Source organism: Mauremys reevesii, linkage group 3 (genome assembly GCF_016161935.1).
Source record: "Mauremys reevesii isolate NIE-2019 linkage group 3, ASM1616193v1, whole genome shotgun sequence".
NCBI classification, from domain to species: Eukaryota; Metazoa; Chordata; order Testudines; family Geoemydidae; genus Mauremys; species Mauremys reevesii.
Window position 1 is genome coordinate 122,468,103 of NC_052625.1, and position 16,424 is coordinate 122,484,526.

General features: G+C 39.2%; 2 protein-coding genes across 3 annotated transcripts in view; one reads left to right on the top strand and one right to left on the bottom strand.

The window, feature by feature from the left end:
• The window catches only part of LOC120400755 (dermatan-sulfate epimerase), a 267,676-nt gene that overhangs the window by 209,765 nt on the left and 41,487 nt on the right, over positions 1–16,424 (bottom strand). The window lies entirely within an intron of this gene.
• The window catches only part of COL10A1 (collagen type X alpha 1 chain), a 62,757-nt gene that overhangs the window by 31,203 nt on the left and 15,130 nt on the right, over positions 1–16,424 (top strand). For both annotated transcript variants that reach the window (XM_039529706.1, XM_039529704.1), the window contains one exon: positions 15,980–16,133. In XM_039529706.1, coding sequence (XP_039385640.1) covers positions 15,995–16,133 — 139 coding nt within the window. In that variant the 5' untranslated portion in view covers positions 15,980–15,994. The remainder of the gene's footprint in view (positions 1–15,979; positions 16,134–16,424) is intronic.

Consider the following 16,424-nt stretch of genomic DNA (forward strand, 5'->3'; position numbering starts at 1 on the left):
AATTCAAAAGCTTAGAAGTATGAGAAATTCTACAATAAAAAATTGCTATATAAAACTAAGTGTAACAGTAGGCCATTTTTTACCTATGCATTTGGATTTTTTTGTGCATCCAGCCAAGTAGTGAATACATTTTATTTAATAATTCCTGTTCTGATGTGCAGTACAAAGATAAAAATTCTGGCTGCCTATCCTGAAGCAAATTTCACCAAGTTCTAAGCCTTTGAAAAATCTCAGTTTGCACAAGATCAGTAGAGACTTGCTTCAGTTTTTCCGAGAATTTAGGTGATGAGTCCATCTGTACTGAGTATGCTCCAATCGCTCACATATCCTACATGTGACAAATACGCATGCGCCACCCACATAGAGTGACTGAGCATGCGCCATCCATGGGATACAGAGGCTGAGTATTCCCTGCAATTTCTGCTTCCAGCTGCTGAAGACTGCTTGGCACCAGAATTGAGAGCAGGGAGCCTGTTTTGCCAGTGCTCTGAATGCGCTCTCTGGGGTCCAGACAACGTAGAGGAGGATGCCACCTGACTCAAATACAGAGGGAAGAAGAGCTGGACCGGAAAGATGGGTGGAAGGTGTCTGTGAGGCAGGGACCGGCTGACCAAGGAGACTGGGACAAGGAACTACGGTTGGGACGGCAAGGAGAGAGACACTGGATGGGCAAAGAGCCTGAGGGGAAAGAATGGGAGCTAAAAGTGAGGGGAAAATGGACTCAAACAGGGAGGATCATGTGGGAGAGTAGGACTGGCCTGACCAGGAACCTGGGACTGGATTAAGAAGCTAGAGGGGGGTCAGGAGAGAAAATGACAGAGTCAAGGTGGATGGGACAACAACAACAAAAAACAGGTCAGATTAGTAGGGGAAATAGGGGAAAGAAGGTCTTTGACCCTTCAGAACCCAGAAAGGAACTCAAAGTTCCTGAGTCTCTGCTACACTGGAAAATCGAAATCGATATAGCTACGTTTCAGCTACGTGAATAACGAAGCTGAAGTATATATATCTTATCGATATCCGTCCTCACTCCTCATCGGCGCGACGGCGATCTCTGTCGACGCCCGCGCCGCCGCCGCCGCTCGTGGAGGTGGAGTTTCGAATCGAGAAGCGTTAGTTGATCGATATATCGCGTCTAGATGAGACGCGATATATCGATCCCTGAAAAATCGATCGCTACCCGCCGATACGGCGGGTAGTGTAGACGTAGTCTCTCAGTGCCTTTGCTTAGAGCAGATAACTGTGAACCCTCAACCGCTGCTAATGCTGCTCCATAGAGAGGATAAATAACCTACTACTGCTATCAGTTACTCAAATGGCAGAGTTCTAGGCTGTGAATATAAAAGGTTCCAACCCCACTGGTGAGCCACAGGATGTCAACATGATTCCAAATGATGAAATTTCTGTTTTTTCAGTTGTTTTTTTAAAACCTAGGAAATTACACACAAAAAGTTACATTAAAAGAAAATTAAGGTTGCAAAGTCAAACACTCAAAGTCAGGAAATGCCAGAATTAAAGTTGCTTGTGCAACCTTAATTAACCCACTCCTCTCCTTGTGTGTACCCATTGTGATACAGTCTTAAATTACATGCTCACATACTATTTTTTCCATGGGATCACTGCCTCACTCAGTGCATTAGATGGACTTGCCCCGGTGCTCACTGAATGGACAGTTATTCAGTATTTTGCTTTCTCCTCACTATTCAAAGTGTGGCCATAGGCTTTATTTACTGCACACTACTCAAACTGTGCTCAGAGGACAGAATTATTAATTTCCTCATGAATTTTTTATGGTACTCATCACTACAGAATCTGAGTATTTTATAAATGTTAGTAGGGTTGCCAGGTGTCCAGTTTTCGACCAGAATGTCAAAAAGGGTCCCTGGCGGCTGTGATCAGCACCGCCGACCGGGCCGTTAAAAGTCCGGCCAGTCGTGCTGCGGGCCTAAGGCAGGCTAGTCCCTACCTGTCCTGGGGCACCGTGCTGCACCCCAGAAGCGGCCAGCAGGTCCAGCTCCTAGGCGGAGGGGCCACGGGGCTCTGTACACTGCCCCGCCCTGAGCACTGGCTCCGCACTCCCACTGGCCAGGAACCACGGCCAATAGAAGCTGCGGAGACGGTGCCTGTGGGTGAGAGCAGCACGTGGAGCCTCCCGGCCCCCCACCTAGAAACTGGACCTGCTGGCTGTTTCCAGGGCGCAGCATGATGCCAGGACAGGCAGGGAGCCTGCCTTAGACCCGCTGTGCCACTGACCGAGAGCCTCCCAAGATAAGCCCGTGCCCCAACCCCATGCTTCAACCCCCTGCCCCAGCCCTGAGCCCCCTTCTGCACCCCAAACCTCTCGATCCCAGCCCAGAGCACCCTCCTGCACCCCAAATCCCTCATCCCCAACCTCACACCAGAGCCCAGAGCTCTCACCACAAACCCCTGCCCCAGGCTGGAGCCCCCTCTTGCACCCTGAACACCTCATTTCTGGCCCCACCCCAGAACCCACATTCCCAGCCCAGGGCCCACACTCTCTCCCACACCCCGACCCCCTGCGTCAGCCCAGAGCCCCCTCTGAACCTCTTGGTTCCCCCCGCCCAAGCCCAGAGCCCACTCCTGCACCCCAGGCCTTGGAGTAGGGGAAGGGCAAGGGTGTTCGGTTTTGGCCGAGTACAAAGTTGGCAACCCTAAATGTTAGTTGATTTATTTTTGCAACACTTCAGCGGAGAGAGGTGGTATTATTATACCCATAGGTAAATTAGGCACAGAGAGATTAAAGTCAAACGTGACCACTAATTTTGAGTTTGCAGTTTGAGATGCCTAAGGCCTGATATGCACACTACATAACACTATATAGCACGTTATATGTACAGAGTAGAGCTCCCACTGACAAGTTGCAGTTAGTGCTCAAAATTTCTGCAGATCAGACCCCAGGAGTCTCAAGTCAGGCACCCAGAAATTAAGGAACACACAATTAGTGGACATCTGTGCAAAGTGTGGGTTAAGCAACTTGCCCAGCATCACACAGGAATTCTGTGGCACAGGTAGGGACAGAATCCAGTTCTCCATGGCAGCATTCAACTGCTTTAACCATGAGACCAACTTTTCTCTTCCCACAGTCCCCTGCTTCATTCAATGCACACCTGCCAACTTCTGCAACAAATAAGGTAGGGATTCTACAGAGAACAGCTTAATTCAGTACACAACCCAGATTCCCAGAATAACTTAAGTACTTGCCTTTGCAAGATTAATGTTCTTTTCACAAACCTGTTTCTCTAAATTCTGAATATTCTGGGTCAGATTCTTTGCTAGTGAAAATCAGTGCAGGTCCACTGACTTCAGTTGAGCTATTTTACATTTAAGCTGACCATACAGTACACAAATTAATTGCATCCCATTCATCATATATTGAAAGAGTTGTTTATGCAGTGATTTAGATCCTACAGTCCTTACCTACACCTAATTTTCACTGCAGTCAGGAGACTGTTTGCTTCAATAAATTCTTTGGGACATAGGTAATAAAACTGCAAGTACACTACACAAGTGTTTTTGTTGCCAGCAGCCTTTTTAGTTTTATGCATTAAGAGTTGCAACAAAGAAATAACCTAGTGGGAAATTATACAGATTCATCTGATGACTAATATGGCAAAATGGCTTCAAAAATAGCACTGTCACCTTTGAGTCAGAAGGTCTTGAGCTTGAAAATCCACATTAGAGGTTTGATTCACCCATGCAGGCGTGGGTTTTCAACATGCAGTCAAAGGTGGTGATTAATCCAAGCAGAAAGCAGTAGGGTTTACACTACTGTCATCCCATGGAGGGGGTTCAGCTACAGAAGGACAAGGGCAGCTTTAAAATATGCAGCCCGAGTTTCACAAGTGCACTTGTTGGAACATGTTACCCACAAGATGCACTGAATCAACTGATCTTCCAGACACCTTCACCTTGCCTGCTGCCTGGATAGTACCACTCAAGTTTTGCAACTACGCTAGACAGCTCAAGAGCCCTGGCAAAGCTGGGGGTCCAAGAACCATGCATCACTGGCACCTTCTTCAGGTGGACTTTCCACCACCAGGAACTAGCATCCTGGGTTTTCACTGGCAGAAATCAACAGATCCAGAAGTCCACAGAGCCCTAAAGCTTGGATTTATATCCAGTGCTCTCTCTGCAATGCAATGCTTCTTTAGGCAGTATGAACTGCATTGTTATAGAAGAATGAAGCTTTACAGCGAAGTCCACTCTGTCCATCTCTGCAAGTTTAAGATCAAATGCCAGTTTCAGAAAGAGAAAAAAAATGTATAAGATAATTGCCCATCAGTCCTTTTCTTCAGCAAATTTGTACCGCCAAAGCTGTGTGCATGCTATTGCAAAGGGCAGAACAGCTAATCCATTTGTCTACACACAACTATTTCATTAGCAAGATTTATCTTATCTCTTGGTAATGCATTTTGAGAATGGAAAAAGCTGTAGCAAAAACAAAAGCTCTATTCTTTTAGCATGAGTTCTTTTCGGATATCTGAAGTACTCTCCAGATGGTGTAATGCAGTGGTTTTCAACCAGGGGAACACATAACCCTGTGGGTACACAGAGATCTTCCGGCGGTACATCAACTCATCTACATATTTGCCTAGTTTTACAACAGACTACATAAAAAGGACATGCTGATGATGCTCATTAAAAAAAAGTTTTAGTTAAATTTGTGACTGAACTCCTTGGGAGAGAATTGTATGTCTCTCTATTTTACCTGCATTTTGCCATATATTTCATGTCATAGCAGTCTCGGATGATGATTCAGCAAATGTTCATTTTAAGAACACTTTCACCGCAGATTTGACAAAATGCAAATAAGGTACCAATGTGAAATTTCTAAAAATAGCTACAGCACCTGGACCCAAGGTTTAAGAACCTGAAGTACCTTCCAATATCTGACTGAGATGGGGTGTCCCATGTTTCAGAAGTCTTAAAAGAGCAACATTCTGATGAGGAAATTACAGAACCCGAACCACCAAAAAAGAAAATCAACCTTCTGCTAGTGGCATCTGACTCAGATGATGAACATGAACGTTTGTCAGTCTGCACTGCTTTGGATCATTATCAAGCAGAACCCATCGTCAGCACAGACACATGTCCACTGGAATGGTGGCTGAAGCATGAAGGGGCATAGAATGTTTAGCATATCTAGCAGGTAAATATCTTGTGATGCCAGCTACAACAGTGCCATGCGAACAATTGTTTTCACTTTCAGGTGACACTGTAAACAAGAAGCAGACAGCATTGTCTCCTGCAAATGTAAACAAGCTTGTTTGTCTGAGCAATTGGCTGAACAAGAAGTAGGACTGAGTGGACTTGCAGGCTCTAAAATTTTACAATGTTTTATTTTGAATGCAGGGTTTTTTTGGTACATAATTCTACATTTGTAAACTTTCATCATAAAGAGATTGCACTACAGAACTTGCATTAGGTGAATTGAAAAATACTAATTCTTTTGTTTTTTATAGTGCAAATATTTGTAATAAAAATAATAATATAAAGTGAGCACTGTACACTTTGTATTCTGTCTTGTAACTGAAGTCAATATATTTGAAAATGTAGAAAACATCCACAAATATTTAAATAAATGGTATTCTATTATTAACAGCATGATTAATCACAATTTATTTTTTTAATCGCTTGACAGCCCTAATGGACATACATTCCAGATGCTTTGAAAGGAGAAGTTACTCAATGAAAAACAGTGTAATGTTTGTGTGTAAATAACATGATGTTGTTAATAACATTCAGTTTGGTATAAAAATATTTCAGCCAGGGTAAATAAATATGTTCTCAACACTAAAACCTAATAGCAATGGAGGCCAAATCCTAATGCAATAATAATAGCACAAACTACACTTAAAATTAATAGTAATTACAATATCAATTTTTATTCTGCTGTATTCTAATCCTATAGTTCATTTTAATTATATATAATTAAATCCATAATTTCTAAATGTAACATGGTCAAATCACAATACTGATACTGCAACCAGCATATAAAATCCATCAACAAGACAAGCGCCCAACACAGATTGCTCATTTCAAAGAATGTTATTCATTTTAGTCCCAAAGTTACCTAAATTCCGCACTTATTTCCTATAGTCTTCACTTTTATCATTGACAATTATTTATATCAGACATAAAGAATCATTAAACTTAAGAGTTATTTACACTAAAAGAATTAATCCCACAGTGTATCATGTTTCCCAAATAAATTCCATGTCCCTCATTTCGGGTCATGGTTATGCATTGCTTACCATATTTAAGAGGTATGTCCCCAACGAGAAATTAAATCCCCCAAAAGACAACCTAAACAGGAAATTAAGTCCTCAGCCTTGCTAAGGAGATATCATCAATGTACTTTGTCACTGCAGATTAAGGGAGAGGAGCACTCTCAATGCCTGGTCTCTTTGTGAATAAAACTAATAGCCCTCCATTCTCAAAAGTACTCAGAGGCTGGCTATCTCAAGAGCTGCAAGTGAAAGGGTAAGGAACTTCATTTAGTGACATAGGAGACTATGGAGTGAAGTGAAAGGTATAATAGACACACAGCAAAACAAGTATTAGCTAAACTCCTCTTAAATGCATATAAGAGTAGCCACTGGAGTTGATGAATATCCATCTCTGCCACACAATAAGGGCCTAACTTTTTGTATTCCTGCTGCGCATCATGTGATTGGAACCAGGATATATAGATCAGTCTCTTACAAGCTCTCTTGTGTTTTACACGCTCATTACATGGTATCAAAAGTAAACTGCTGAACAAATGAAACCACCTAAATCCCCTAGGCTGTAATGGGACCTGTGTAGGCACTGCCTGGGCTTCGGAAAATGATCATAACATGACAAAAATATCTGTCAAATACCTGTAAGCAGATTCTCATAACATATATACATCTACTGTATAAATAAGCAAAAGCAAGATGCTATCGGCAGAAGAGTCTGAAATAAATATGGCTCAAATGCAAACTACTTCTCAAACAACAACTGAAAAGATCAAGCAAGAAACACAAATGACTCATCCTTACAATGCACTGACAGAGTAATTCTAGATGGTGGTCACACAGGAAAAGTCTAGGCATAAACCAAAACCAAACTTCATCTCATTGGTACTATGGAGAGGAAAGTACTTCATAATGATGGGATTTTGTGTCATATTCTATTCTAGTTTCGTATACTACCCTCATCACAATTCTAGTAGTGCATTAAGTGACATTGCTTATATTGGTCACTTGTGGGTTCGTTCTCTCTCTCATCCTCTCCCCAGAGGAGATTTGTTTGGGCATTGTAAAGTGTCTCCAACTCTTATGATTTTATTGGGAGTCTAATGCTATTTTGTGTTTTTCTAGACCCTGGAATCACATAAATGAAACAAACTCAGCTTTCCTTTACAACAAACAAACAAACAAACAAAGTTTCTCGCCTTCCTGGTCTCAGACAAATGCTCGAAAACATAATCCCCACAGGTGCAAAACGTGGAGGGCAAATGAAAAGACCTCCAAATAATTTTTTTTGAAATCTCATGATCTTTAACCCAGTCTCATGAGTTTTTGGGCTCAACTCATGATTTTTGACTACTTGGAGTTGGCAATGCTGAGAGTTTTTGTTTGTTTGTTTGTTTGTCACACTTCTATTACAAAAAGGAACACACACACTGGACTACCACTGATGGTGTAAAGTTACAACACTTCCATTAAACTTACCGGAGAATTTGCATGAGTAAATTCCACATGTTTGAACTCATAATGCTTTAGGAACAGAAAATATAGAAAGCTGCACAAAAAAACAAACAAAAAAAATGAAGTTCTTCAAAATATTTTAATGTACATAAGAAAATAAACCAGTATTAAAAATGTCTGACTTTTCTGTTTTAAAAACTCTATTTTTAAAATAAACTCAGACAACATTTATTTGTTCTGGCCCTAAAAGAAAGTCTTGAACCCAAAATGTTTTTACTTCAGCACCTGTTTTTAAACATGAAGCTCTCCTCAGATTTGTGCCAGTTGACAAAACCACAGCAGGTAACAAGTCCAATAAATGTAACTATTCAGCAGGCTTCCGACCTGCTATTATAGGTACACTTTGCAAAATAGTTCATTTTTAGCTACCAGCTTTTCAGACAACTGATGTGAAAGAGTCCCCTAGTTATGTGGTGCATAAGGAAGTAGCTTGAATTTTTTTCACCTAGAAGGGTGTAGATTTAGATATTGTCTCTCCTGCAGCATTTCTTCCACTTTCAGACCTCACTGGAGTGTGGAGAATGAATGTAAGAACTCAGCCTAACAGCCAGAGAAGAATGACAAACTAAATCTCTGATTCCCTTTGGGAAAATTGGCGAGTAAATAAACATAAAATGCAGGAACATGTTTTCCTGATATCTTTTCACATCTTGTTTCTGACAATACACCTCTACCTCAATATAATACGATCCGATAGAACATGAATTCAGATATAACGCGGTAAAGCAGTGCTCCAGGGCGGCAGGGCTGCGCACTCCAGTGGATTAAAGCAAGTTCGATATAATGTGGTTTCATCTATAACGCAGTAAGATTTTTTGGCTCCTGAGGACAGCGTTATATCGGGGTAGAGGTGTACTGATCAAATTAGTGGTGCTAGACTAGTAAACTGACAGCAAGTCTCTGAATCTGAGGGGGCAGGGCTGTAATCTTAGAATGTCTACAGTTCCACAGCTATACCGATATAGCTGTGCCACCATAAGGTCTCTCATGTACTGGTCTTTGCCGGCAGGAGAGAGCTCTTCCGCTGGCACATCTCCTCCAATAAGGGGCATTAGCTATGTCAGCAGGAAAGCCTCTCTTGCAGACATAGTGCTGTCCACACCAGCACTTTTGCCCATGAAACTTATGTCAGTCGGAGGGAGGTGTTTTTTCACACCGCTGACTGACAAGGTGGTAGTGTAGACAAAACCTAAGTGACTCAGGAGTGCAAGTCCCATGTTCAAAAGTGATCTAGGCTCTTAGGATCCCAGGTACTTTTGAAAATCTTACCATTTATATGCAAGTTTTAGACCTCGATCTGGTCAACACTTTTGCATGTGAGTAACTCTGCATATGTAAGGAGTTCTGTTGAAGTTAAGTAAGCCTATAAGTGTTTATGGCATCAGATGAAGGCCTTACTGTGGGAGTGAGGGCCAGAGTAAGTGATAAAAACCCAGGGGTTATGTAGCCTAACTACCTGAACAATGTGCATGTTTTTAAGTCTTATTTTAAAAAAAAACAACTCACAATTGGAAAATTTTCACTGAGATCAAGAAATTTGATATTAACTCTCACTTCAGTCACCAGTTTGATCAGCATTGCCAGAAAGGGGGAAAAAACAGCTTGCAAGCAGTAGTGTTCAAAGATACTGAAAAGCATGTTCTTCAATGTATTCCTCCACCCGCTTGCTGCATTGTACCTAATTTATGATTATAAACTCTTTGGGATAGTAACTGTCTCATATGTCTGTACAATCCCCAGCACAATGGGGCTGCAAACCTCACAGGGGGCTCTGGGCACTATTACATTAATTAAATAATAATGCAATCCTCCTCAGTCATAGAGACCAGTAAACTCGGGTCACTGAGTTAAATTTACAAGACTATCAAAAGTATTTCCTAAAGCTGCATACTGGTTATTTGGCACAACTGAAGGTAAACAGACTTAGTAGAAATACTGTTATAAATATATAACTGGGTGGTGCGTGGTTAAAAATAATCTTATGCTAAAAAGGAATGTTATAGTCAAAAGTTACCTTACATGACCAAATAACCGATCACTAGCCAAGTACCTAGTGCCAAAATAATCACATACCACCCTTCCATGTGAGCTTGAATGCAGGACATTTATTCTGCCACCATTACAACTGTAAAAGTAGGGCTACCAAGAGATTAAAAAAATTAATTGCGATTAATTGCGCGATTTACAAAAATTAATCATGATTAATTGTGCTGTTAAACAATAATAGAATACCATTTATTTAAATTTTTTGGATGTTTTCTACATTTTCAAATATATTGATTTTAATTACAACACAGACTATAAAATGTACAGTGCTCACTTTATATTTATTTTTTATTACAAATATCTGCACTGTGAAAAAGCAAAAGAAATAGTATTTTTCAATTCCCCCATTACAAGTACTGTAATGCAATCTCTTTATCATGAAAGTTGAACTTACAAACGTAGAATTATGTACAAAAAACCTGCATTCCTAAATAAAACAATGTAAAACTTTAGAGCCTACAAGTCCACTCAACCCTACTTCTTGTTCAGACAATCACTCAGACAAACAAGTTTGTTCACATTTGCAGGAGATAATGCTGCCCGTTTCTTGTTTACAGTGTCACCTGAAAGTGAGAACAGGTGTTCACATAGCATTGGCATAGCCAGTGTCACACAATATTTACATGCCAGATGTGATAACCACTTTAACCACTTTTCCAGAGCACATGCATCCATGTTGATGACGGGTTCTGCTCGATAACAATCAGAAGCACTGTGGACCGTTGCATGTTCATTTTCACCATCTGAGTCAGATGCCACCAGCAGAAGATTGATTTTCTTTTTTGGAGGTTCGGGTTGAGTAGTTTCCACATTGGAGTGCTGTTCCTTTAAGACATCTGAAAGCATGCTCCACACCTCGTCCCACTCAGATTTTGGAAAGTACTTCAGATTGTTAAACCTTGGGTCGAGTGCTGTATCTATCCTTAGAAATCTCACATTAGTACTTTCTTTGTGTTTTGTCAAATCTGCAGTGAAAGTGTTCTTAAAATGAACAACATGTGCTGGGTCACCATCCGAGACTGCTATAACAGGAAATATATGGCAGAATGTGGGTAAAACAGAGCAGGAGGCATACAATTCTCCCCCAAGGAGTTCAGTCAGAAATTTAATTAATGCATTTTTTTAAAAACGAGTGTCATCAGCATGGAAGTGTGTCCTCTGGAATGGTGGCCGAAACATGAAGGGGCATATGAATGTTTCGCATATCTGGCATGTAAATACCTTGCAATGCTAACTACAAAAGTGCCATGCAAACGCCTGTTCTCACTTTCAGGTGACATTGTAAATAAGAAGCGGGCAGCATTGTCTCCTGTAAATGTAAACAAACTTGTTTGTCTTAGCAGCTGGCTGAACAAGAAGTAGGACTGATACAACTTGTAGGATCTAAAGTTTTACACTGTTTTGTTTTTGAGTGCAGTTATGTAACAAAAACCATCTACATTTGTAAATTGGACTTTCACAATAAAAAGATTGCACTACAGTACTTGTATGTGGTGAACTGAAAAATACTGTTTCCTTTGTTTATCATTTTTACAAATATTTTGCAAATATCTGTAATAAAAATAATATAAAGGGAGCACTGTACACTTTCTATTCTGTGTTGTAATTGAAGTCAATATATTTGAAAAAGTAGAAAAAATCCAAAAATATTTAATAAATTTTAATTGGGAAGCTATTGTTTAACAGTGTGATTAAAAGTGTGATTAAAACGGTGATTAATCGCGATTAATTTTTTTTAATTAATCGTGTGAGTTAACTGCAATTAAATCGATAAAAGTATAAGTGACATGAATCTAACAAATGACAAATACCAAGCTATATGGCAATAAAGTCTCATAATTTTTTTAACAGACTCTCTCTGGTATTCCAGGGTGAGTTCTGCTTTAAAAACAGGTGAGACAATATTGCCCTGCAAGATTAACTTAACCAAGCATCCATTAAATACAAGTCTGCAAAAGACGACAGCTGAAAAAATCCTATTTAATTTTACAATTAGTTAGATAAATAAATTCTCCTCCTGGATAAAATACACACACACACACACACACACACACACACACACACACACACACACACACACACACACACACACACACACACACACACACACACACACTTTCCAAGTAGCTAGTCTGCATTTTTAATTAGAACGTATGACATGCTCAAAATAGGAGTAGCAGTACTAAAAAGTACTTCAATTCCTTAACTTATTCACAGCTATTTCATGCCATCTGCATGGCCTCAACATTCCCTCAAGCTTTGGCCAGCAATGCGCTGCCAATATTTTAACAAAAAACTTCCCGATTTTCTTCTCTTTTCCTTATGGTAAACTCTATACCAGTTTACAGATAGGAAGAGTGAGTGACTAAATAATCTAGAAGTTTGTTTTCCTGTTTTAAAAAGCCTTTCTAATATCTTTAACCAAGGAAAGGGCTTCAACACTTTGTGACAAAAAGAGCCCTTGGCTGAAAATATTTATGTTTTGTTAGTTAAAAAATATTGACTATATTGACAGTCTAGCATAGGGGTGGTCAATAGGCCCCCCCCCACTTGCTCTGGCCCAGGGCCCCACAAAATGGTAATCTGCCTCTGGTCATGCTAATCCTGCAAGTGATGATGCAGTAGGTCAAACACACACATACATCATGCCTTTGTGGAACTCTGTTCAAGTTAACGGGCACAGGGGTCCATCCATACAGAGTAACTTCCAGGATCAGGGCCAAAGCCACACCATTTTTCTAGCTATGACTCTGAGTCTGCAAAGACTTACACATGGGCTTAGGTTTATGGATTGTGAGGGGATTCCACAAAGGTCATTTCTTTAAACAAACATGTGTGTTTAATTATGAATAATGTCATTCATTCAGGAAGCAAACATCATGTGACTATAACAAAGTGTATATCCCCAGCTAAAAAGAAACTGCAATTCTCGGATGATTTGTTATCCAGGGAAATTCAAATGTTATTCTTACTTAGAACAGGGAATATTATATTGCAGTAAAATTATTTACTTTTCGATCTTTTCAATTGCTATTTTAAAGACTTATTTGTTCATGAAAAAGTTACCTGTATTTGAATGCAAATTTGCAAATACACATTAAGTGTATTTAAGTGGCCAGTCCCCATGATGTGGTGTTCAAATAAACACAGGTGTGTTTATTTAATGTGCTGTTACTGAATATAGACATACACAAGTGTGTCCATATATATGGAACCCCACACTTCACATGTATGCTTACCGCTAAATCCTGGCATGATAGTGCACCCAGAGAAAGTCCACAGCAGTAGGGGGAACATGAGGAAGAAGAAAACCACAAGCCCACCTCAGCTTCCCACCAGCACAAAAAACCAAACCAAACCCTAAGCCAAACAACCCCATGAAGCAGCATTCCAGGGTGGAGTCTGGCATAAATCCAAAGTCAACAGATGTGTGTGCATGTCTCCTCACCCAACAATTGTCCTTATTCACACGTGTTCACACAGAGATTATTCATCCTTCTGGCAGTAAAGTGGGATGAGAGGAAACAAGACTGTCAGCTAAATGTGGGTGTATATTACTTTTGTAGAAGGAGTGTACCTATTTGGGGGGAGCATTATACATTGGTCTAGAAAATAGCAGGGAATGTAAGAAGTTTTATGCATACAGGACTATAGCCAGATGTTCCTGACTTTATTTCTTAACCCAATATTGTCAGATTGGCAACATTTTCCATGGTGGGCTTCCTACTTATTACAGTTGAAATTTTAAAACAAAACTATTTTGGGAATTACCTGAACAAAAAAGGGTTTTTAGGTTTTGCTCAGTTTTAACATCTGAAAAATAAATTCCTTATGCTTGTGCTTTGAGTGTGTAACTCAATGCTGAGTAATGGCTGAGTGGATTCTCACTGAAATGTACAATGACACTAACTTCTAAACTAAGCAGCATAAAAAACTTAATGGTCAATTTCAGTCCAGAATTTAGTTTTTCTGAAAATTATAAGCAACTGAAAATAGGGGGTGCTCACCAAGGAAGTGACAACTCAACTATGTAAGCCTCCTCTAAAAATCACCAACCTAGTTATACACACAAGCTTAATAAAGAATAATGCTGAAGGACATATTCCAGAGTAGAGTTTCCTTATGAACATGGAACAGAAAATTATTTGAGGGTGGCTGGGAAGAAGAATGGAGAAAGAATACCACATAATACAACATCAGATGACTTACTACATCAATCATGACCTTTATTCACAACAATAGTATATTGTTCAGAAGAGTATCGGCACAGTTGCAAACCCGATATCAGACTTGACAGTCCATCAGTATTTTTCAGCATGATAAGTTATGTTTCAGGATATTTGTCATAAAGCCCTATTTTTTCCAGGACTGAAAGTCACCTGGGCAGAGAACAATGATATATACTTTCTCACTAATTTACTTCTTCAATTTCATTTTTATGCACAAGCACAAGTGATTCAGATGGCTCCAGAACTGTACAAATCCCTAATTAACACAAAAGGGACATATTGTAAGCCCTGAAAGTAGCTGCTCCAAGATAGTAAGAAGTTCACAATCTATGAAACTACATTTCCTTACAAATGTATGCAGAAATCTATTTTTAAAAAGTAACATGTATCTACCCCACTTACAAGTTTAAGCTTTTCCCAATGTTACCTCTCTCAATCCTGAAAACAAAAGGGATATAAAATAATTTAAGAAAATGTTCATCACAATGAGTATAGTTTCACCAAAGACACATGAAATACCATGTAGTAAGAAAAACTCCAACCTGTTCCATCATGCCTGCCCAAGATCCCTCCCCCTATTAGTGCTTATGACTTTTAGGGAGGAGCTTAAACACAGTGCAACTTGACTTAACAAGGGAACAAAAAGTATAAATATCTCAGAAGGATACTTGAAATAACAGCTTCTGTTCTGCGCACCTGTGGCGGAAGAGCACCTCAGTAGGCTACTGAAAGGCTACTACATATTTGGAACTCTACACTATTCTGGTATGCTATGGTTTCATTCCATTTCATTTGGCTTCCAATTTAAATTAACCATAGGTCTGACAGAATTCAATTTTAATTATTTTTCCCAAATTTTGATAGATAGATAATATCTCTGTTCATTTTTTCATATTTTTATTTAATTAAATTTTCAGTTGGGCAAAATTAGGAGTTTGAAGCAATTTTTTTTCCAATTGTTATTGATTTAAATGTTCACAGTTGCAGGAAATTGGGGGGGTGTGTAAGACAATAGTAGAGTCAGACAATAATTTAATGACAGATGTTGAGATTCAAAAAATTAAAGCTTTATAACCATTAAAATAAAAACTGTCAATATCACGTCTAAATATACAAAGTTAATATCCTTAAATCAAACTCTGATAAGTTTTCAAGCAGCATTTTTCTTATCTTGCCAATCTACAAATTTCAATTATTATCAGTGGAAATATGTTTTCATCAGTTTGTGTATGTATGGCAAAATCAACATTTATCAATAACAATCTAATCCTTCCTTATACAGGACAGAAGTTTACTGGGGCTCTTTAAGAGCAAGTGCCAATGTCCCTGCTGCCGCAAGGGAAATTATTTCCAAAGGCTAAGGGTGAAATCTTGGCCCCTATAAAGTCAATGGGGGTTCCACTACTGATGTCAATGGGGTCAGGATTTTACCCTTTATAGATACAGTGTTAATTAGAAGGAGGTGATGCTGCCATGTTGCAATGCATATGAGAGAGACTTTTCCCTGATTCTAGAGGAGTCAAGATATGCTGCTCCCAAACCTAGCATTATAGAACCTAATAGCAAACTGACACTTTTTTCTGAAAAGAATTTAAATTGTTACATATTTCAATATGCTGATTATATTTAATAAACAATTTAAAAACTGTTGATTGGAAGAGTATGGGACAGAATCTGATCTGGTAAGATTACAGATTTTATATATCTATACTTTAAAAATGTATTTAAAACATTTAACCACTTTCTCTGACTAAAATAGGTATACTTTAAGAAATCACTAGAAATTCATAGATTTGGGAGCAGTTTTGTATAAAGCAGTACTGAATCTGTAATGTTAAGTATTTTAAATACAACTTATTTGTTCATTGCTGCAAATCCTGAACTGATCAACTTATTTTTTAAAAAGGGAACAATCATTTGCATAAGTATTTTTCCTCTCTAATGCAGAACAGATTGGGGAATATGCAGGTACAAATATCCTTTCTGCTGCTGCTTTCTCTGAACATTGTCCATGGCGGTGATGGTTTTTTTTCTGAACGATACCAAAAACAAGCCAGCATGAAGGGGCCACATTTCTTACCATTTAACGTAAAAAGTCAAGGTAAGTTAAATATTTTTTAAGAAATATTATAAGCAGTTATACCCTATGTATGTTCATTACAGTACAGATAATCTCTCTTGTTGTTTTACTGTTGTTCACTGTCAGTGATAACTGTTTAGTTCTAAATGGCTATTATGTCACTGCAGACGGAAATGGGACAGGTTCTGACAGTAATGTCTAGAGAGAGAGAGAGAAGATGCTACTCTCTTGGCTGAGAGGAAGAGGGAAACTCCCATTTTATAGTACAACTAAATAAGAAGAGGTAGAGAGCATGCGAGCAGCAGTGATTTT